This window comes from Entelurus aequoreus, linkage group LG01, assembly GCF_033978785.1.
Source record: "Entelurus aequoreus isolate RoL-2023_Sb linkage group LG01, RoL_Eaeq_v1.1, whole genome shotgun sequence".
In the NCBI taxonomy this organism is placed as follows: Eukaryota; Metazoa; Chordata; class Actinopteri; order Syngnathiformes; family Syngnathidae; genus Entelurus; species Entelurus aequoreus.
Window position 1 is genome coordinate 33,468,114 of NC_084731.1, and position 23,835 is coordinate 33,491,948.

A 23,835-nucleotide genomic window follows, 5' to 3' on the forward strand; every position below is an offset into this window, starting at 1 on the left:
TTTTCTGTCATTTATTTATTTATTATTCATTATTTTTACACTTTTTAATTTTTGTTTCTTCTTTCGTTGTCCTTAATTTTATCACTGCAGGAGCTATTTCTTCTCATCCTATTAAAAAGTTGTTGCTGAAACACGGAAAAGGGGTAGGATTAAATAAGCACAGCTTCTTCCAACTCCTTTGTTGAATTGTGCAATTGTAAACGTGTGTGATCATGGTTTTGGCATCTTAGAATTAAATTAAATTAAATTAAACCATTACCATATATCCATAATGTTTATGGGCAGGTTTGCGTGGTGTCTGGGGATTGTTATATACTGAGATGTAATAATCAGCTGTTTAAGTCCTCAGTTCATTTCTTTCTTTAGCTTTTCAGCTCGACAACATCTGCTTATTCCTGCTGAAAATGTATAATTCTAATGTTTTTTTGAACACACTTTATTTAACAGAACCATCAAACTGTAACATGCAACCACTATGCATCATAACCAATCATGACTGTGCATTATTATCTTTATAAATGATACATTTCATCATATTGCGTACTTAATGTTGTGGCCTCTATAACCTCCTTCCCAGGCCACAGGACCCTCTTTGTTGGGGTTCGGATGCCGCGGCAAAGCCATCGGCACCACAAGGCTCACGGTTCTCGGCACCGTAAGAAAGACAGGAGGGCGGGAAGCATCTCAACGCCACAAAGCGAGGGAAGTGAGAAGACACCCTGTCATGGTACGCAGATACAATACATTTACAAACGTACACATTTTCGCTTTGTTTTTTTGTTTTTTTCGATACATTTGCCAGGTAGTCTAGGATAGTTTTTGTTTGAACATTCATGTAAGACAGAGTTGGTAATGGCGGTTCAATCATGAATGTCAATACTGTAAGAGTCACACATAGACACATGCCTACAGGCAAATATTGACAAACCTGCTAATTAGCAGAGAGACTGGTCAGCACATTTCCTGTTGGAATGCATGACCAGACTAGTAGTCATCATAGCAACTCCTAATAGGGTGGAGTCATACATATTTATCCACACTAACTGTCATGTCTGTTCATGTTTTTGTTTTGGTCATGCGTCATGTCTGTTCATGTTTTTGTTTTGGCCATGTGTTTGTTTTTTTGGACTCTTTTTAGTTCCTGGTTGCACTTCCTTGTTTGGTTTGGTTTCCATGGTCACCCATTAGTTTTCACCTGTCTTTTCACGCACCTGTTTCACGTTTCGAGTCACGCACCTGTTTTCACTGATCACGTCACTATTTAAATCTGTCTGTTTCTGTTGTTCGTCCTGGCGTCCTCACACATTCACACTCTGATGATCCATACTGCTCTTTTTCATGTTTTTCTCATGCCAAGTAAGTTTTGTTTATTAAGACCACAGTTAGTGTTGTTATTTCTTTGTTCATAGTTTTTGTGCCCACGTGCATGTCTTTTGTTTCTTAGTCAAGTTTGTATTTCCGCCTTTGTGCGCGCCATTTGTTTGCTTCCTTTTTTTTTGTAGTTTATTAGTGTTAAACAATAAATCATGTATTTAAATTCACGCCTTGCCCGCGCCAATTTTCCTTTGCCTTCTGGGAGAACAAACCACGCCATGAACCAAGTCCTGATAGTAGGACGCCAGCAGAAAAATTCTCCCGCAAGAAAATTGGACGCTTTTGACGAGGCTTCTTGGGCGGTCCTGCGCGCAATGGAGGAGGAAACGCTGCGCTACTCCTCCATGGAGCACAGAGACATGATGTGGGGGCCAGATGGAAGACTGGTGCCATTGTGCTCCATTTGGTCCGAGGACGACGTTGGCACGTCGCCCCAGCCGCGGAAGCGTCGCCCAAGACGAAAGACTTCCGCGAGCCGGCAGGACACGCCGCTCCCACAAGCCCCTCCCCCTCCGGGCGGAAGCAAGCCACAGGCAGCCCGGCTTCCCCTTTTCTCAATTATTTTTCTTTTGATCATCCGCCTCCAACCAAAGACTCTAAAAACATGATAAGACATTACTAGGACATGTTTTTAGAAATCAGATCCTGTCAAGCCAAGCCACCCAAATTTCATGCCCCGCCCCCCCAAGACTCAAGCCACGCCCACGTCACAACATGTTTCCTTTTTTTCACCCACTCAATCACATGTAGAAAAAAAAGACAATTTAGAGGGGAGGATTCTGCCCCCCTCCTGACCTCCCTCCACCCACCCCAAAAGACGGTTCCAGACCGCGGGGAGCGCGTCTGGGATCCGCTCCTTGAGGGGGGGGGCTAGGGCTGGGAATTGTTCAGGTGGGGTGGGTCAGCATCGCCATGCCAAGCCACAGCCTCCAGCTCGGCCACCACCACCTGTCTTTCGACCTGCCAAGCCACAGCCACCAGCACGGCCGCCACCACCAGTTTTTCGACCTGCCAAGCCACAGCCTCCAGCTAGGCCACCTCCACCTGCTCCACGCCCTGCTCCAAGGCTATCAACATGCCTAGCAGCTCCACCATGCCAAGATCCACCACGCCCAGCTCCACGCCAAGCGCCACCAGTCGCAGCTCCACGCCAAGCGCCACCAGTCGCAGCTCCACGCCAAGCGCCACCCGTGGTAGCTCCACGCCAAGTTCCGCTACCTGCTCCATGCCGCCAAGTGCCGCCAGTCGCAGCTTCACAACGCCAAGTGCCGCCAGTCGCAGCTTCACGACGCCGAGTGCCGGCAGTCGCAGCTTCACGTCGCCAAGTGCCGCCAGTCGCAGCTTCACGACGCCAAGTGCCGCCAGTCGCAGCTTCACGACGCCAAGTGCCGCCAGTCGCAGCTCAACGACGCCAAGTGCCGCCAGTCGCAGCTCCACAACGCCAAGTGCCGCCAGTCGCAGCTCCACGACGCCAAGTGCCGCCAGTCGCAGCGCCACGCCAAGACCAAGACACACCATGCCAAGACCAAGTCCAAGACCCCCCATGCCAAGACCCACCATGCCAAGACCAAGTCCAAGACCCCCCATGCCAAGACTAACCATGCCAAGACCAAGTCCAAGACCCCCCATGCCAAGACCAAGTCCAAGACCAACCATGCCAACACCAACACCAAGACCAAGTCCAAGACCAACCATACCAAGACCAACCATGCCAAGACCAAGTCCAAGACCAACCATTCCAAGACCAAGTCCAAGACCAACCTCGCCAAGACCAGGACCAAGACCCTCGCCAAGACCCTCGCCAAGACCAAGACCCTCCAAGCGGCCAAGACCAAGCTTCGCCGCCTGAGGTGCCACGCCAAGCTTCGCCGCCTGCTTCGTCTGCTGCACCCGCACCTGCGTCATCTGCGGCTTCCACGCCTGCAATGACGACGACGCGCCTGCCTCCTCGTCTGCCACGGTTGTGGCCACTACCTGGTCGTCCGCCACGCCAAGTGCGCCCACCTCTTCGTCGGCCACGCATGTGGCCCTTCTCGTGTCGCCCACCTCGCCTGTGGCGGCGGCGTTCCACTCGCCGCCGCCACATGACTATGCCTCGGTGGATTCGGGGCCACTTGGCCGGGCGACCCACCGCCATGTCCCCCTCCCGCCCTCCCATGACTCTTGATCCTGTTTTTTGGACATCTGGGATCTGTCCGTAAGGGGAGGGGGGGGGGGTTCTGTCATGTCCGTTCATGTTTTTGTTTTGGTCATGCGTCATGTCTGTTCATGTTTTTGTTTTGGCCATGTGTTTGTTTTTTGGACTCTTTTTAGTTCCTGGTTGCACTTCCTTGTTTGGTTTGGTTTCCATGGTCACCCATTAGTTTTCACCTGTCTTGTCACGCACCTGTTTCACGTTTCGAGTCACGCACCTGTTTTCACTGATTACGTCACTATTTAAATCTGTCTGTTTCTGTTGTTCGTCCTGGCGTCCTCACACATTCACACTCTGATGATCCATGCTGCTCTTTTTCATGTTTTTCTCATGCCAAGTAAGTTTTGTTTATTAAGACCACAGTTAGTGTTGTTGTTTCTTTGTTCATAGTTTTTGTGCCCACGTGCATGTCTTTTGTTTCTTAGTCAAGTTTGTATTTCCGCCTTTGTGCGCGCCATTTGTTTGCTTCCTTTTTTTTGTAGTTTATTAGTGTTAAACAATAAATCATGTATTTAAATTCACGCCCTGCCCGCGCCAATTTTCCTTTGCCTTCTGGGAGAACAAACCACGCCATGAACCAAGTCCTGACAACTAACACTACATCTTGCACATACACTGCAATTTATTTGCCACTTGCCAAGATTTAAAATTGTATTTCTAGAATTTCCCTACTTTTAAGAGCTACTTACTGATTTTTAGACATTGACTTTACATCATAATCTTCATTTTACAATGAATAATTATACTTAATCTATTGTAGTCTATAAATGTTAGACTGCAACATCCCGAAGAGTTGCAAGTTGAATAATGCTTGTTTTCTGATAGTTTCTAGGCAAATTCTAGATATACAAATCTTACTAGCTGCATGGACAGATAATTGCATTAGTTTTTAGTATTTTCTCCCTAAAATCTAGTCTTTTTATCTTATTTCTTGTTAGCTCTTTTTTGCAGTGTATACTGTACACTGACTAATACCCCGTCTTTTGTGTGTAATCTGTTCCAAAAAGTCATATGAAAACCAAAGCAATTTTTATCATAATGAATAAGTAAATCCAATTAATTTGTTCTAGACCTTCAAAAATATAAACAGAAAACAACATTTTGTAGAAGATAATTGTTGTTTACACACACAATGTAAAATACAAATAAATTACAATAAATGTATAAATGCAAAGGAGGGGAGAGGAGAGCCACTATTACTGAATTCAATAGTTCTTGCACCTTGAGAGTAGGCAACATTTAGACACGGGACACAATGAATAAGCAGACTGTCACTGGAAAATACGATTTAATGTTCAAAATAAGAAGGTAAAACACAAACCAGAAACTAGGCGACAGGAAACAGGATACCAGGAAACAGGAACTAGGAAATAGGAACAAAAAGACAGCACGCTGCAAACAGCTACAGGATACAAGTACAGCTTCAACGACGACAAGTAGTAATGGCAACGACATCGACAAGTATTAGCTCTAACGACAATACTCCAGCCCAGACTGGATGGCAAGACAGGTTTAAATAGCAGCTGGCTGATTGACACCAGGTATGGCCAGGTGCCAATCAGCCACAGCAATCAGGGAGAAAAGCAGGAAATAACCAAAATAAGAGCGCTGACAGGAAATAAAGACAGAGGAAAAACCATACCATAACTAAACTGTCAGCGACAAACCTGACAGTAGCCCCCCTTCCCATAACGGATACCAGACGTTCTAGAACCCCCCCCCCCAAAAAAAAACAGTCCAAAGTCACGGGAGGGTGGAGGGAGGACAAGGCGGTGGGCCGCCAGGCCAAGTGTCCCCGCAACCAGCGGGGAAGAGTCAGGTGGCGACGGCCAGTTGAACGCCGTCGCAATTGGCGAGGTGGCTCGTCCGCCGGCGCGGGAGGACCCACCGGAGACAATGGTGGCACCCTCTGCTGGCCCACCGGAGAGGATGGTGGCGCCCTCTGCTGGCCCAACGGAGTGCATGGTGGCGGCGTCTGCTGGCCCACCGGAGTGCATGGTGGCGGCGTCTGCTGGCCCACCGGAGTGCATGGTGGCGGCGTCTGCTGGCCCACCGTAGTGCATGGTGGTGGCGTCTGCTGGCCCACCGGAGTGCATGGTGGCGGCGTCTGCTGGCCCACCGGAGTGCATGGTGGCGTCTGCTGGCCCACCGGAGTGCATGGTGGCGTCTGCTGGCCCACCGAAGTGCATGGTGGCGGCGTCTACTGGCCCACCGGAGTGCATGGTGGCGGCGTCTGCTGGCCCACCAGAGTGCATGGTGGCATCTGCTGGCCCACCGGAGTGCATGGTGGCGTCTGCTGGCCCACCGGAGTGCATGGTGGCGGCGTCTGCTGGCCCACCGGAGAGGATGGTGGCGCCCTCTGCTGGTCCACCGGAGTGCATGGTGGCGGCGTCTGCTGGCCCACCGGAGTGCATGGTGGCGGCGTCTGCTGGCCCACCGGAGTGCATGGTGGTGGCGTCTGCTGGCCCACCGGAGTGCATGGTGGCGTCTGCTGGCCCACCGGAGTGCAAGGTGGCGTCTGCTGGCTCACCGAAGTGCATGGTGGCGGCGTCTTCTGGCCCACCGGAGTGCACGGTGGCGGCGTCTGCTGGCCCACCAGAGTGCATGGTGGCGTCTGCTGGCCCACCGGAGTGCATGGTGGCGTCTGCTGGCCCACCGGAGTGCATGGTGGCGTTTGCTGGCCCACCGGAGTGGATGGTGGCGTCTGTTGCAGACCCACTGAGGTGAGAAGTAGCTGTGCCTCCCCAGCTGCCCCCCCCCCCCCCCCCCTCCACTCAAGGGACAGATCCCAGACGTCCCCAGATAGGCCCACAGACGAAAGGGATGGGTGGGAGAGGGCTTGAAATGAGGCCGAACTTTTCCTCAATTTAGTCATCATTGCCAGAATCCCGTCAAGCCTCTCCGCCATCGAAATCTCCGCGGGGTTCGTGTTAAGCTGGAGTATTCTGTCACAAGTTGTTGGTGACGAACCCCAAAATGCAGAGAAGGCAGGTTTGATGCAGGAAAACATGATTTAATGTTCAAAATAAGAAGGTAAAACACAAACCAGGAACTAGGCGACAGGAAACAGGATACCAGGAAACAGGAACTAGGAACTAGGAACAAAAAGACAGCACGCTGCAAACAGCTACAGAATACAAGTACAGCTTCAACGACGACAAGTAGTAATGGCAACGACATTGACAAGTATTAGCTCTAACGACAATACTCCAGCCCAGACTGGATGGCAAGACAGGTTTAAATAGCAGCTGGCTGATTGACACCAGGTGTGGCCAGGTGCCAATCAGCCACGGCTGAGGGAAAACAGCACTCAGGGAGAAAAGCAGGAAATAACCAAAATAAGAGCGCTGACAGGAAATAAAGACAAGAAAAAACCAACCATAACTAAACTGTCAGCGACAAACCTGACACAGACTACAATATTGAGGAACTTTATCAGTCGACTTTAACAACAAGCTCGGATTATTCCTGCCGACAGTAGACAAGACACAGGAGGAAAGACACAGAAGTTGGTTCACAACACACTTTATTACAAAGTCACAGTGGGTAGAACAGGTGGTCGTCAGAGTTGAAGCATGTCTACCCAAAACTAGACATGAGGCAGTGGCGTGAGAAAATTGTCGAACAGTTTAAGAACAACATTTCTCAACAAGCTATTGCAAGGAATTTAGGGATTTCACCATCTACGGTCCGTAATATCATCAAAAGTTTCAGAGAATATGGAGAAATCATTGCACGTTAGCGATGATATTACGGACCTTCGATCCCTCAGGCGGTACTGCATCAAAAAACGACACCACATGGGCTCAGGAACACTTCAGAAAAACACTGTCAGTAACAAACTACAGTTTGTCGCTACATCTGTTAAAACTAAAAGCATGTTAAAACTCTACTATGCAAAGCGAAAGCCATTCATCAACAACACCCAGAAACGCTGCCGGCTTCGCTGGGCCCGAGCTCATCTAAGATGGACTGATGCAAAGTGGAAAAGTGTTCTGTGGCCTGACGAGTCCACATTTCAAATTGTTTTTTCAAACTGTGGATGTCTGTTATAGGCGCAAACTTCAAAAGCCAGCATCTGTGATGGTATGGGGTTGTATTAGTGCCCAAAGCATGGGTAACTTACACATCTGCGAAGGCACCATTAATGCTGAAAGGTACATACAGGTTTTGGAGCAACATATGTTGCCATCCAAGCAACGTTATCATGGACGCCCCTGCTTATTTCAGCAAGACAATGCCAAGCCACGTGTTACAACAGCGTGGCTTCATAGTAAAAGAGTGCGGGTACTAGACTGGCCTGCCTGTAGTCCAGACCTGTCTCCCATTGAAAATGTGTGACGCAATATAAATAAATGATAAATGTGATGTGGGCTCTGTACCGAGGATGTCTTTGTGGCTTGTACAGCCCTTTGAGACACTTGTGATTTAGGGCTATATAAATAAACACTGATTGATTGATTGAAATGGGTTATACTTGTATAGCGCTTTTCTACCTTCAAGGTACTCAAAGCGCTTTGACAGTATTTCCACATTAACCAATTCACACACACATTCACACACTGATGGAGGGAGCTGCCATGCAAGGCGCTACCAGCACCCATCAGGAGCAAGGGTGAAGTGTCTTGCCCAAGGACACAACGGACGTGACTAGGATGGTAGAAGGTGGGGATTGAACCCCAGTAACCAGCAACCCTCCGATTGCTGGCATGGCCACTCTACCAACTTCGCCACGCCGTCCCTTAATATAAAGCCTAAAATACCTAAAGCCTAAAATACCACAACAGAGACCACGGACTGTTGAACAACTTAAGCTGTACATCAAGCAAGAATGGGAAAGAATTCCTCCTGAAAAGCTTAAAAAATTGGTCTCCTCAGACCCCAAACGTTAACTGAGTGTTGTTAAAAGGAAAGGCCATGTAACACAGTGGTAAAAATGCCCCAGTGACAACTTTTTTGCAATATGTTGCTGCCAGTTAAGGATTATTTGCGAAAAAATAGGTTTCTCAGTTCGAACAATAAATATATTGTCTCTGCAGTCTATTCAATTGAATATAAGTTGAAAATGATTTGCAAATCATTGTATTCTGTTTTATTTACAAATTACAAAATGTGCCAACTTCACTGGTTTTGGGTTTTGTAATTGCCAAGAGGGTTGTTTCCATTTGGAGCGTAACCCGTGTGTTAGATGCATTCCGTCGAATCCCCTACTGTCTGTTACCTGTATCATTGTCTTTATTTTTGTGTTTTGCGTGTGGATTCGCTCCGTGTGAGTATGATTAAAGACACTTTGTCCTGCACCATGCCTCTGTCTGTCCTAACAGATAATGACATCTTTGGCCCACTGGTGGTTATTTTGCAGCACAAAAAAACACGAAGACTGAGTCACCAACGCGTAGGATTCATTTTATGGGCACTCGATTGCATGGAATAATTTAATTTGTTAAGCTCAGTGTTTGGCCGTACATGACTAAGACGGCCGATGCAAATATTCGTCAACAACCTAACCATATGAAAAATGGGGTATTGGATAACCAATTTTACAACTGTATGGTGAAAGTGAAACAAGTCATTTAATGAGTTATATTGTGAGTGTCAACATCTTAAATGTTTGTAGTACGTTGTGCAAGTGTAAACTAGTGACCCGCCTTCATTGTTGCTTGCATGTCTAGCAAGTAAACAATGACCAACATAATGTGAAAAAATGGTGTCACTTCATCAGACACGCCGTCCCAACGGGTCCAGTTCATTCTTGGTACTGAAGAGGATGCTGAGCATGTGGCCCACGAGCTGTTCACTGAGCTGGATGAGATCTGTGTGAAGGATGGCAAAGATGCTGAGTGGAAGGAAACGGCCAGGTTAGTATTTCCTCTGGGAGCCATTGGCAACAAAGCCTGCTAATAAAAGCTTCTGGTAGCCTGGATGTTGACATTTAGAGCTTACTGGGCCATTTCTGGATGTGCAAGAGCTTAAGTGCTTGCTCACACAGGAATACAATATAGTAATTTGTCTATGTTTAATATCAGAGCATTGTTTTATGTTATGTGGCTGATATTTAGGGATGATGTTTGATAAGAAATTATCGAGTTCAAGTCTATTATCGAATCCTCTTATCGAACCGATTCCTTATCGATTCTCTTATTGAGTCCAGATAGGTTGTTGTATATGGAAAAATACACAATATTTGGTTTAACAAATCACTTCACATTCTCTACTGCTCGCTACTGTACTATTACCATATCTGAGTTATTGTGCAGAAATGTGGGGAAATAACTACAAATGTGCGCTACATTCGTAAACCGTGTTACAAAAAAGATCAATTAGACTGATACATAATGTTGGATATAGAGAACATACAAACACTTTATTTATTGAGTCAAAAATATTTAAAGTTTGATGATTTGGTAAAATTGCAAACAGCTAAAAATATGTGGAATTAAATGATGGAATGGATTAAGTAAAGAAGTTAAACATTGTACTGATATGATCCAGTTTAAGAGGTTGTTCAAATGAATAGTGCTTACAAAGTACAAAGAAGAAGAATTATGAGAAATACTTTCAACCTTATTCTTTAATTCAGTATGTTAATAATGACTGAATTAATTAATTACATATTACAAAACTGTTGTATATACTAATTCACAGATATTTTATTATCAAAGGTCAGTAAATGATGTATATATTTGTAAACGCTATGAAGAGGGAAAAGGGTAGGATTAAATAAGCTTTACTTCTTCCTACTCCTGTAAAGTGAATTGATATGAAACTGTGATGTATTATGATGTGGTCGGATGATGTTTTGTTTAGTTATGTTCTGTTAGTTTTGGACTTCCTTAGTTGTTTTGTGCACTTCGGGGGTTTGTTTTAGTCACCATGGTTACTTATGATTTTCACCTACCTTGTACGTGCACCTGTTGCTCATCAGAGACTCTATTTAAGCCTGCCTTTTCCGGTCACTCGTCGTGGCTTCATTGTTTGCATTTGCAACAGTTACGTTGGCATTCTGGTTTTCGAGCTCATGATTCCTGTGCTAAAGTTACCTTAGCTTCTAGTATTCCTGTGCTAAGTAAGTTTTTGCTTTAGCTTCTCGTGCGAACGGCACGCTTTCCTTTTGTTTCGTTCCTGTCTGTTGTAATGTGTATGATTTATGAGAAATAAATTATCTCCTACTTGCAAGCTTTCGTCCAGAGTCGTCAGTTTTGCGTCCCGTTAACGAACCGCAGCACGCTGCACCCCACAGTGACAAATGACTGGGCTACGTGACGTCATTTCTTGTGATGTCTCACGGGGCATTTCTTGTCGGGACGAGATTCGTTCCCAGGGATTCGAATAAAGAACCAACTCTTTTTCTTTACTATAGTGGTCTCGATAACTGGTACCGGTTCTCAAAAAGGGATTCGAGTCCGAGGACTCTGTTCTTTTCTTATCGAACAACCGGGAAAACCGGGTTCGAGCATCATCCCTACTGATATTGTTATCAAACCAGGGGACCCCTGACCCTGAGGCAACAGTACTGAGCCATGAAACTCCCTAAAAAGAAGTGGGAAAATTAATGACTACAGTATGTGCCAGAAATGCTCCAATTATCATCAAGCATTCAGCAGTTTCACTTATCTCCGCAATGCCAGTTGCATTTCTCATCTGTTAATGTGAAACTTGTTGATTTTTCCCTGACTAATCGTCATTCATTAACTTGCCGGCTGAGCAGTTTGCTCCTTATTACTATTACAACATTGGTTGTGTTGTTGCTGCATTGAGCAATATACCATAATGATCAAAGAGACCTATGTTTTCTTTCTCACTTTTTCATGCGCTCCAAATCATTATAAAATGTTTTCATTACGTTAAATTTAAAGTAATAGAAAGAGTTGGATTAAATTAACTCTGCTTCCTCATATTCTTTTTTGGCTATGTTGAATTGTGCAAGTGTAAACATGTGGTGTTCCTTAATGTAATTCAAACATGTCCGAAACAAATAAACCATAACCATAGACAAAAGAAAATGCTAAAAATAGTTAAACTAATGCACATTGAACACCACTATGATCACCCTGCATGCTCACATAGATGATGTGTCAGCATTTATTTTGCTCTGACATGACACTAGATTACCGGTACTATTAAATCTGGAGAACACTTTTGTCACATTTTCCCATCGTTTTGACAAAAACGTGCTTGTGTAGTGAAAAAAGGTTAGGTACTACCTGGACACTGATGATGTCTTCTTTGTTTGTCTCGCAGGTGGCTTAAGTTTGAGGAAGATGTCGAGGACGGCGGCGAGAGGTGGAGCAAGCCGTACGTAGCTACGCTTTCTCTCCACAGCCTGTTTGAGCTGCGGAGTTGCATCATCAACGGCAGCGTGCTGCTCGACATGCATGCTGACTCCATTGAGGAGATAGCAGGTGAGTTTGTGTGCAACATTTTATTTTAGTAAAGAGCCAAAAATGTAATCTTTGTCTGACCGTCACTTCTTCCAAATACATTTTAAAATATATTCGCTTTCCACAGATATAGCTTTCATTTTCACTTGCCTGTCACAATGTTAGGCACACTAGAAGGAGACCTAAAACAAGAGTTGTTTCAAAATGCCCTCCCTTACAAATATATTCATGTTCACTTTAAGATATTACACTGGAGTGGAACAGATTGAAATGTGCAGACATTTATACATATATCAAAATAACACATGCTTGAAAAAATGTATGAGTTACGAACTGCTCATGACTGAATGACTCCTGTTGTTATCCAGAAACACACACACACTCCTCCGTGTGACTCCTGCCACAAGCACCTGTGCACAGATGCATTGATCAGAGCTGTTTAGTCACATTGTAGTCTATTTTTAGTTACCGGTACTTACTTTCAGGTGGGTGGATGGGGGGATGTTTTTAGAATTTCCATGCAGAAAATATTATTGGTAGTATTAGTAGTATTGCATTGATCATAAGCTCAGATAATGTAGGCCGCCATTGTTGTAGGACATGTAAACTCAAGACAAGCTGCACGACCTTCTATATGCCTTTTTTTAACACATTTAAAGTCCTGTAGATGTCATGATCCGTTACCCGGGTCATGGCATGATTTATGTTTGGTAGTTTTTCTGTTTTAGTCTGTTTCCTGGGTGCACCCTCTATCCCTGTTTTCTGTTGGTTTCCATGGGCACTGATTCTCCTCACCTGTCTTAGTTTAGCAATTAGTGTTCCCACCAGGTGTTTTGGTTAATCACTCCCCTTGATAGTTTCCTGACACCCAGCAGTAGTTGCTGGGTCAATGTTTGCTATAGGCAACATTTACATTCTCCTGTTTTTTCTCCTCGCTGTAGTAAGTTTGTACACACTAGCATTCCTCGTTTTTCACCCTTGGTGACATTTTGGGTTTTTTAGCGCCATGCTTACTAGTATCCTCAGTTTTGTATTTTTGTCCTGCGTTTAATTTATTAAAAGACTTCATCTTACCTGCACGCTACTCCTGCTTGTCTTCTGTATTGGAAGGAACGCTACCAGCGCAGCAATGCGCCCCGAAGACGTAACAGTAGACACCCATTTAGTCACATTTACACTTGTTTTACTCAATATAGTAGCCTTGAATGCGTTCTACTTGCCTGTAGCAGGAGGATCCTCCAACCCCAGATCCACGGCGGTGGACTCTTCCCGTTTCCATTCTAGTCAATGTGTCGATTTCCACTGGTGCTGTACCGCATCCCTGCGCTAAATATACGTAGATCTTGTATATTTGCCAGATGGCGCAACACGGCGGATCAGTTTAGCTAAAATCTGCTTGTTTGGGATAAGAAGTTATGCACAAACACAAAATATGTTACATCCGGTTTACTTTCAAAATTAAATGCTGCGTGTTCTAGGTGGATCGTATTTTACACTTTGAAACATACAAATGGGCGGGGACGGACTTGAAGTCAATTTGCCAAAGGTTTTCAGATGTAATTTGAAATGGATGAGGACATGCTGATTCTGGGGAATCAAAATCAAAGAATGATATTACATGCATATCCTCGACATATCCTTTTTTTTCCCCAAGAGTTAAGTCAAGTCAGAGCCATCACAGTATTGATGGACGGCAAAGCTCTGAGGCGTTCTGTGGTGTATCTCGAATGGGCAGGAACAAGTTTTTTGCTTCTGCTTCTCTGGAAGGACAGAGTCAACTGTTCGTGGTTCGCTTTACTACAACTCCCCTTGTCACATGATTACGGATTCTCGATATCTCGTAAAAGACTGTGTTATTTGGAGCCACATCTTTGTGTATCAGATTGCGGTGGGAATTGGCGGATGGTGGAGAAGTTCCATTGTGGCGCCGTTCAGCAGCTCTTATGTGTAACCCCCGCTGAATACACTGGAATTGTTACTAGTTCAAGCCTCCTGTGCTCTGCATTGCGTTAGTTAGACTTGAGTGATTGTATGGACACCGTTTACTTCCTGGTGTGGAATGGAATGTCCACCAGTCAGTAGAGTGAGACTCTTTGTAACACACTCGACAATGGCACTAGTGAACTGCTATTTAACAATCTATTTTACATCTTTACATATTACACATTACATACATAAGTACAGCATAGCAAACATTTACCTGGTGTGGAATTGAATGTGCACTAAGGCTCTTTGTAACACACTATGAAAACAAGTAATACATATTAGTATCGTCGCTAATTGGCTGTTCATTTGTATTGAACAGCGCTCCCCTACTCACCTCGACCATGGCACTATTGAACTGGTAGTTTTGTTGCCAGCCCAGCTTATTTGCAGAGGAGACCCTATTGAGCACTCACATCAACCCTTATTGCAACAAGTGGAATCCAACACATACAGTACCCTGTTACATGCGCATCCGATGGAAATCCGGGGTACGCGTCATTGCTCTGGCCGTCCTTCCATTCCAGTATGGCCACTATGCGGAAATTTTCATGTGAATGCAACCATTAGCCACATAAACACTGCCTTAAAGCTTGTAGTAAAGATTGGCTGCAAGGTTCGGCAGCTCATCAGCCATTTGCCGGTTAATTAAAAAAGTCAAAAATCAGCGCGACCCGATCCTCTAATCGGAATCGGAACATATCTACATTTAAACGGTGGCTCAATCAACATAAAAACGGAAGTTCCCTTTAACCTGGAAACAGAAGTCCAACTTGGTGTCTGCCAATTGTGATCACCACAACATAATGATGGAAACAAAAAAGACAAATTTAAGACCTAATTTAGGCAACTTTTCGTCAACTTTATAAATAAGTAAAAAATGAATAAAACCCTGATGTAGTGAAGCCGCAATATTTGAAGACGAAGATCTTGTCGGACTAGATCTGACCAATCTAAGTCTATGAGCACAAACTGATGAAGCCTACTCGGATGAGAGGCGAAACGTCTTCCAAGACAAACCAAGCAGTCCAATTGCGATCGATTGAATGCCCTGAGATGACAACGACCTGGTGAATGAGAACCTTCACAGACAATATTTGAAGAGCAATGTGGCGAGGGACTACTGTAATTACCCCTCAATATGACATAGGCTATGTCATGCTCCCATGGATTATTTTTTTTATTGTCCTGTGTTTACAAACACTTCCTGTCCTGGTGCTCTTGTTTTGTCAGTATTTCCTGTTTGGTCTCTGCGTTTTGAAGCACCTTTACATTCTGTTTCTTGTCCTAGATTGTTAATTAGTTCTATTTAGTTTCACCTGGTTCCCTCTTTCAGTGCTGGATCATTGTACTTTGTAGTCTGTTTAGTGTACTTGTGTTCTGTCAATGATGGAGCCAAGGTCCTAAATAGCATTAATGAGCATTTTGTAGATTCTGATTCTTTGTTTGACTCCACACGATCAGCCCCTGTGACTCCCTGCACAGGACCTCCAATGTCTTCTGGAGAGATTTTTTACTTTATTCCTTTCACTGAAGCTCTCAAAGCATCAGATCACAGGAAACCCCTGGACTGGACTTGATAGAGCCCTACTTCTTGAAAATAGCAGCTGATTATGTAGCACAACCTAATGGGTCTTTTTAATATTTCATTCCAAAATAAAGAAATCCAACTTGTTTGAAAATCAGCTTTTGTTACCGCTTAATTAAAAGGAGGTGACCCAGTTTGTTTAACTAATTACAGGCCAATGTCAAATTCACAGACAAGTTCTTGAATCTCTTGTCTGTGATCAATTACGAGTTCCTGTGCTCTATCGAACTTATTTCTTCAATTAAATCCGGCTTCAGGAATAAGCACAGCACCATCACGGCTGCTACAAAAGTGATAAATGATATAAATGATAAATGAGTTATACTTGTATAGCGCTTTTCTACCTTCAAGGTACTCAAAGCGCTTTGACAGTATTTCCACATTCACCCATTCACACACACATTCACACACTGTTGGCGGGAGCTGCCATGCAAGGCGCTAACCAGCACCCATCAGGAGCAAGGGTGAAGTGTCTTGCCCAAGGACACAACGGACGTGACTAGGATGGCAGAAGGTGGGGATTGAACCACAGTAACCAGCAACCCTCCGATTGCTGGCACCGCCACTCTACCAACTTCGCCACGCCGTCGCTACTTGTTGCTCTTAATAAATGTGGCAAGACAAAGTACCAGACACTGAAGTGCTACATCGTAAAGATATTGTGCTTCCCTCTTTATTGATCTGTCAAAAGCTGTTGACACTGTGGATCATGCTATTTTAAAGCATAGTCTTCTTTGTTTGGGACTATCTAATCATGTTGTTTTCTGGTTCACAAATTATTTGAGTGACAGAAGCCAGTGTATTAAATGTGACGGTCTGTGGTCTGAATTTTTAAATGTCTAGAGGGTTCAATATTATGACCCCTCCTGTTCATCATGTAGATTAATGAATGGGGACAAAATGTGTCTGACGCGAACATACATTTTTACGCTGATAAAACAATAAATTACTGTTTTGGTGCCAACCCTGCTAAAGCTGTAGAATCTCTGCAAAAAGCTTTTGATGTGGTCCAACACACATTTCTACAGCTAAAACGAGTCCTCAATGCTGAAAAGACAAAAGTAATGTTGTTTTCAAACACTAAGAATGTTCTTCAAACTATCCCGTTAGTGTCCACTCTTGAGGGAAATGTCTTAAAGGTGGTTCACACGTTTAAATACCTTGGTATTTTGCTGGATGACTCCTTAACTTTCAAGCCCCATATAGACAATCTTGTGAAAAAACTTCAACTCAATTTGGGCTTTTTCTTTCGAAATAAATTTAGTTTTTCTTTTGAGAAAAAAAAGTGCCCTGTCACTACAACATTTTTATCTGTTTTAGACTATGGAGACCTGCTGTACATGAATGCCTCTGCTCAATGTCTACATAGGATTGACACTGTACATCATGCATCTCTTGACCCATCATTGTGAGCTGTATTCTCGAGTGGGATGACCATCTTTGTCCTCCAGGAGGCTGGGTCATTGGTATATTTATAATTATAAGGCCATGCTTGGTCTACTGCTCTCCTATATTTGTAATGTAATCACTCGGAGGAGTGTTGACTCTTATTGTTTGCGTTCAAATTATCTTTTTTTGCTCACTGTTCCATTATCCCTCACATAACTGGAAAAAAAGGCTTTTGTTTACTTCCCAGCTGCACCATAGATTTTGTTTTGTCATTAGATATACAAACATACTTTTACCTGCACGCCGTCTGCTGTCCTCTGCATTTTAGGGTCACGACAGGTTTAACCTAATAAGATGTATTTTCATTGCCATGGTTCTGCAATTCCCCTCGTTAGCAAGGGGGATTATACTGGGGCTGGATTTAACATGTTAGCGCTGGCCTTGAGCTGTGCTCAGATTTAATTTGAATGTTGTGTGCAGACTGTCTAACAGAGGGAGAAGGGTAGGAAAGTTACTCTGCTGACTCAGCAGCTTACTTGCAAATAACTGAAGGACAGAGAAGACGACAAGGGTGTGAGATGAAGATGTGCGGATGAGTCATATCATTGATTGCATTTCACATATTGAGAGAACCTTTGAATGAATGCATAATGACCTAACCTGTCTAACATGTATCTCCATCATCCATTACTTAGTGAAAAAGGATTGTCCATTTGCGGCTTGCAGCATATTAAGGCACTAAATGGCACAAATAAACAAAACACAAGATCTGGTTGAAAATGCTGACTTTGCAAATTTTTAATGGATAAGGCTTACTGTAAAATAGTCAGTGCATTTCTACGGCAGTGCAAACTTCAACCACGATAATAAAACTGTTGTCATATAGATATGCATAATATCATGGTGACTTTATTTTGTGTCCAGTATTCTACAGTGTATGTATATTATTTACTGTCTGTGTGTTGCAGACATGGTCCTGGACCATCAGGAGGCGTCTAATGAGCTGGACGACAGTGTGAGAGTTAAAGTGCGTGAGGCTTTGCTGAAGAGGCACCACCACCAAAACGAGAAGAAGAAGAACCTCATGCCCATCGTGCGCTCCATTGCCGAGGGGACTCGTAAACAGTCAGAGACCCATCTGACAGGTATTTATTGTATACTCGGAAGTCCATTTATTGTCTATGCCACTGACTCACTTGTCACCTTTCTATTGAATTGGATCAAGTTTTATGAGTTTGTAACAGTAGTTCCTAAAAATGGACACACTGCACTTACTGCAAGTGGGCCTGTGACCGACTCCAGCTGTCGGGTGGGTTCTCAGGACCACCAAGGACCGACATTGTCGTGAGCAGGGTTGACATCATTTTATTTTTCAATAAAACCTCTCAGTCTCAGGTCGTGTCGCTTTTCAGCTCCGGCTCCACCTGCTCGCTCTCCCGCTTGCTTTTCAGCCCCGCACGTCGTCGTCTTCCTTGGGCTTTCTTGCGCTCTCACTCAGCGTCAGCCTCCCTTTGACCCCTTCTCTTCTCGCGCTCAGCATCCGCTTCTCGCTCAGCTGCGTGTCTTGCTTCTTGATCTCCAACTCCTTCTGCCCAGCTTCTGCCCAGCTGCCCGATCCACGCACCTACAGTCCATCTCGATTGCGGCGTCGCTCCTGGCGCGCCCCGCCTCTCTGCTCGCTCGTCGTCCACGCCTCCTCGTCGCCATCTTGGAGTCGGCCCCGGCTGGGCATGCCTCGCTGTCGGTCCGCCGGCCCCGCCTCCCCACACATACGATTAGAAAATACATTAAATATAGCCACGTGGCATTGATGCTAATATTATGTGGACATAATATCAATAAAAGCACATTAAAGTGATTCAATAAAATAAAATTTAAAAATTTAAAAATAAGCAAAGTGTAACAGGACTGTGCTGGAAAGTTAACCTTACTGTTATCAAAAATACAAAAAAAAAGTATAAGTGAACTTACACACCTAGTGTGTGTGTGACAATCATTGGTACTTTAACTTAACTTAACTTTTGGGCTTAAAGGCCTGCAGAGGATTTGAATGATGTAGCGCCCTGCGGATCATGTGACTAGTGGAATATTCCATATTTTCACCCTAGGAAAAGTGTGGAGTAACAGACAAGAGTGAAAATGCATGGACTATGTAAATGTGAATTTTACCTGAATTGTAATTTCTTTTTTTAAAAGAAAATACACTTTAAGTAACATTGGGATGAGGAATAATGAAATATGTAAACAAATATAAAATTTCTAAGGATTTAAATGATTACAATTAATGGTAAAGTCAAATTTTAAGAAGTAAAGACAGGCAACAAATGTTACTTTTTCGTTGTTTTAGGTAGTTTAAATTAATCTTTTATGTTGTATTTATTAAATATGAAGACTTTATGCATTAAGCATTTTACTCAGTAGGGGCGCAAATGGTACCGATTAGGTAGAATGGCCCTGTGGGGAGGCGGGGCCGGCGGACCGACAGTGAGGCATGTGACAGTGACTCCGAGATGGCGGCGAGGAGGCGTGGCCGGAGCTGAAAAGCGACACGACCTGAGACTGAGAGGTTTTATTGAAAATTAAAATGAAGTCAACCCTGCTCGCGACAATGTCGTTCCTTGGTGGTCCTGAGAACCCACCCGACAGTATGCTAAAAATGTTGTCCTCTTATTGAAAAGAGTCATTTTTGACCTAGGAACTTTGGAAAAGAAAAACAAAAACAAAAGAGGAACTGCACTTTTTTATTTTATTTTGCCTATCATTCACAATCATTATGAAAGACACAACGACGGATGTTTTTTTATTTTTGTTTTTCTCGTAAATAAAAGTCAGATTATAACAACGCCAAAGAGAGGTCCTCTATTCTGCCAATAAATCCCTCTAAAAACAAATTCAAAAAGCGCAAACAATACTCCATTTACTTTTCATGACGTGAATATTAACCAAGTATTAGCGATATTGTTATTATAAGCACTAACGCAGAGGAACTATTTTGAGCGGCGCTAACAGCTTGTGCTGGCTGTATTGACATCAGCGGCTGCGGTGAGCTGCATTCACGCATCGGAGCTCGAAAGTTTATTCTAGATCATAAATATCTAATATCACCTAGATCAGGGGTCCCCAAACTACGGATACGGCCGAATACGGCCAAAATCCGTCCCGCGGGAAGTCCCAAGTTATCTTTTTTTAATTTTTTATTATAATTTTTTAAAAATCTGTCCTTCCTAATCCGCTTGTTACTCTCGGGGTCTCCTAGTTACTCAGGAAAATCATATTGTCTAAAAATGCATTTTCCCATTGATAACGTGACATCCCGCTTACGCCGCATATATATATATATATATATATATATATATATATATATATATATATATATATATATATATATATATATATATATGTATGTAAACTCCGACCCCGGGCAAATGTTTTTAACCCAATGCGGCCTCCAATTCAAAATATTTGGGGACCCCTGACCTAGATAGTAGAAGTATGAAGACATAGTCTGACAAGTTGGTACACACTAGCATCCGATTTAAACCGTGAAATGGCAAGAAAGACATGAAAAGACGCTTGATGTGCGCTTGGTTCGCAAGGATTATGAGTCATTCTTCATCTAATTGGGAATATATGAACATCCTAACGTTTGGCATCCCCATGTCAGCAGACCTTGTACAGTAAGTGATGTTTTATTATGTTTGTTGGCTCTCACGAAGTCTGCAGCGAGTAATAATCAATGATGTTGTGAAGGAAAAAGCGAACGTCATGATGCATTTTTTTAATTAATGCGCTGCCAAATGCTTAAGTGATCAAATTATGTAAATCGTACATGTTATTATAAATGTGCCCGTTACTACATTACATATATACTTACATCATGAATATAAAACCATAATGAAGGTGTTTGGCTGTTATTAAGCGCTTTATAGGCAAAATAGAGCGACACCCATAGGTTCCATTGTAAGCGGACTTTTAATTGTATGTATTTACTATTTAGAATGCATGAAAAAAGAAAAACATATGTGTTCTTCTCTTACATAGGGATTGTGAATGATAGGCAAAATTAAACACATTTTGAGTACCGGTAGTTCAATTTGTATATTGCCAGATGTAGATCGGGCAATTTAGATCTTTTTTTAAAACAAGCAAATTGCACCAATTTGGTGAAGTGGCCCATGTGGTGCCATAAATAAATAGAGTGTCAGTATTTTTAGTTATTATTTCATACAGTCAACAATCAGTATCAAGAGTCATGAATGCAAACAATGATTAATTTAGCTAATCTGCTGTTATTTAATACAAGTCAAAACCATAAACACCATGTACACAACAATACATTCAAAATGTAACTGATTAAAAAGATCCAGGAAAAAAAGCAAAACATGACACAAAACGCTTTTTGGTGGAAAATGCCCAAAGCCATGCATTGTAGCAAACATCAATGTGCAGATAAACACATGGCATTGAGTACAATCATTAAGTCTCTGTCTAAGTCTAATTCCACTCCACGTGTCATTCACACACACCCGGTCAGCCACATCTCCTCAGCCTCCACCTCCGACAGAGCCGGCGAAGAACGGTGCTGGACAGGATGCACATCCAGTGGATCTCAGCAAGGTACACATTGCACTTTTTCTTCATAGTTCCCTCTTTTTTAACTTCCTTTTATGTGTAATGGCCAGATGTTCCAATACTTTTGTCGAAATTGTGTACACATTTGGATAGATACAAAGGACCATGTTTGTATTTTAGAGCTAGAAGAAATGTCTGCATCTCACTCATACGTACCAGGTGGACCTTCACTTCATGAAGAAAATACCAGAGGGAGCAGAAGCCTCCAATGTGCTGGTCGGAGAACTGGATTTCCTGGAGAGACCCATTGTGGCTTTTGTCCGCCTCTCCCCCGCTGTGCTGCTCACAGGCCTCACTGAGGTCCCGATACCCACCAGGTACACACTACATTATAGTTCATATGATCATATGTTCAGCGTATGTCAAAGTTACAATCTGATCATGTAATTCCAGGTTTCTCTTCATTCTGCTGGGCCCGGATGGAAAAGCTCAGCAGTACCATGAAATTGGACGCTCCATGGCCACCATTATGACAGATGAGGTAAGATATTTTCTCAGAACTAAACATCCACCAAGGCGGAACAATCCCGAACATATTAATTTGACTTTTGGGATGGAGATATCATAACACGCAATTCCATGGTGTTCCACTTCAGCCCTGTAGGTGCTGCTGCATCAACCGCACCCACTTGGTCCTAGTGCTTGTAGTTTGTGACAACAAAAGTTTACAATAATAATAATAACAATGTTGTAATATTGTAACAAAAATATATGGAAATACATTGTAGTTTTAAGTAAAAAAAAAAAAAAATCATTAGTGCGATTGTAACGTTGTGAGTACCGGTAATAAAAGTCCAGATTTTTATTCAAATCTATTTATGACTTTATGTGAAGGGAAAGTAATTTTGAAACAAATATATGATGAAAGTGACAATTATGATACAGTGGTACCACCAAAATGATCACTTTTCCTGTAAGAAATTATATGAATAATATTATTTCGCTACATACACCCCAAAAATATTAACACAAAACACATTGTATAGTGAATTATTCTAGTTTTACATGCAGAAACAACATGAAATACATATAAATGATAAATAAAAAACATTTACATATGTTTTCATCACTTTTATTGAATAATCTAGTTGGCAATGATGAGCGAAGAGGGAGAACAAGAGGGCAAGCCACCTTTACTTAAGTTTTTTTCTTGAATTTAATAGTGTTTCTCATGTTCTTTATCAAAATACTGGCACTTGCAACTTTGTTTGTTACTATGTTGGATTTTTCTGCAGTCATACACAAAAAAAGCACATACACTGAGTCATCAACATGTTAGTGGAAAACAATACCTGTCACTGGTGTTTTTGTGCTAGGTGGTGGTTAGGGCTTGACGATTATGGCAACAAAAAAAAATCACGATTATTTTGATTGATATTGTAATCACGATTAATTACACAATTACTCATGAATTTGAAAAATTTTATTGTGTTTATTGTACCACCAAAACTCTATTTTAAATGTAGTTAAAAAAACAAAACCCTGGATATAAATTTTAATGAATAAACCACAACAAGTAAAATAACAGTAATAGAAAAACCAATAACTTTGTTTTTATTAAAAAAATGTAACTTTTACACTTATTTTACCACCATAGAATGTGTGCTTTTTGTGTAAAATAAAATGTAATAAAATGTTTGTTAATTAAATGCAAAAACCCCCACATTTATCGGCGTAATACTTCTTCGGACGATTTTGACCAGTATTTTAGATCAAAGCATAATAATTTTGTAAATGTATCAATATGTGCTTTAAGTGCATTATGCTTGTGCAAGGTACTTTTTTAAAACCTTTATTTTGTGAAGGGGGATTTATGCTGTGCTGCTGGTCTCAGCTTGAAGAGTAGAGTCGACTCACTTGAGGCTGAAAAAAAAAAGGAGAGAGAGCCTCTGAAGTTGCGACCACAGTTTGTACATTAATGTTACATCGATGATGTCGTTCACAACAACACAAGAAGATTAAGTGTGTTGTGGGTGTATGGATTGTTCTTGCTAGCTTTAGCTTCATTGTTTAGTCGCTGTTTCAAGTGACCGTTTCAACATTGCTTAGTTCAGGATGAGGCGGTTGAGTGTGTCGGGGATTAATGAGAGCTACCTACAATGACATTTCACTTATATTTATGTCAATTTCCTTGATATTATTTTGCGTTTATCAGCGGATACAGTTGTAATTGGCCAATTATGTGACTTTGTCTGCGATTACAATTTTGATTGATTGATTGAAACTTTTATTAGTAGATTGCAAAGAAAGAGAATACATTATATGAGACAGTACAGTTTACACAGTACAGTACA

General features: G+C 42.7%; 1 protein-coding gene across 2 annotated transcripts in view; it reads left to right on the forward strand.

Annotated features, from left to right (window-relative positions):
• Positions 1-23,835, forward strand: part of slc4a8 (solute carrier family 4 member 8) — a 98,870-nt gene that overhangs the window by 41,176 nt on the left and 33,859 nt on the right. For both annotated transcript variants that reach the window (XM_062048501.1, XM_062048508.1), the window contains 7 exons: positions 578-727; positions 9,291-9,426; positions 11,810-11,970; positions 17,878-18,054; positions 21,444-21,526; positions 21,701-21,858; positions 21,935-22,022. In XM_062048501.1, the coding sequence (XP_061904485.1) occupies positions 578-727; positions 9,291-9,426; positions 11,810-11,970; positions 17,878-18,054; positions 21,444-21,526; positions 21,701-21,858; positions 21,935-22,022 (953 nt within the window). The remainder of the gene's footprint in view (positions 1-577; positions 728-9,290; positions 9,427-11,809; positions 11,971-17,877; positions 18,055-21,443; positions 21,527-21,700; positions 21,859-21,934; positions 22,023-23,835) is intronic.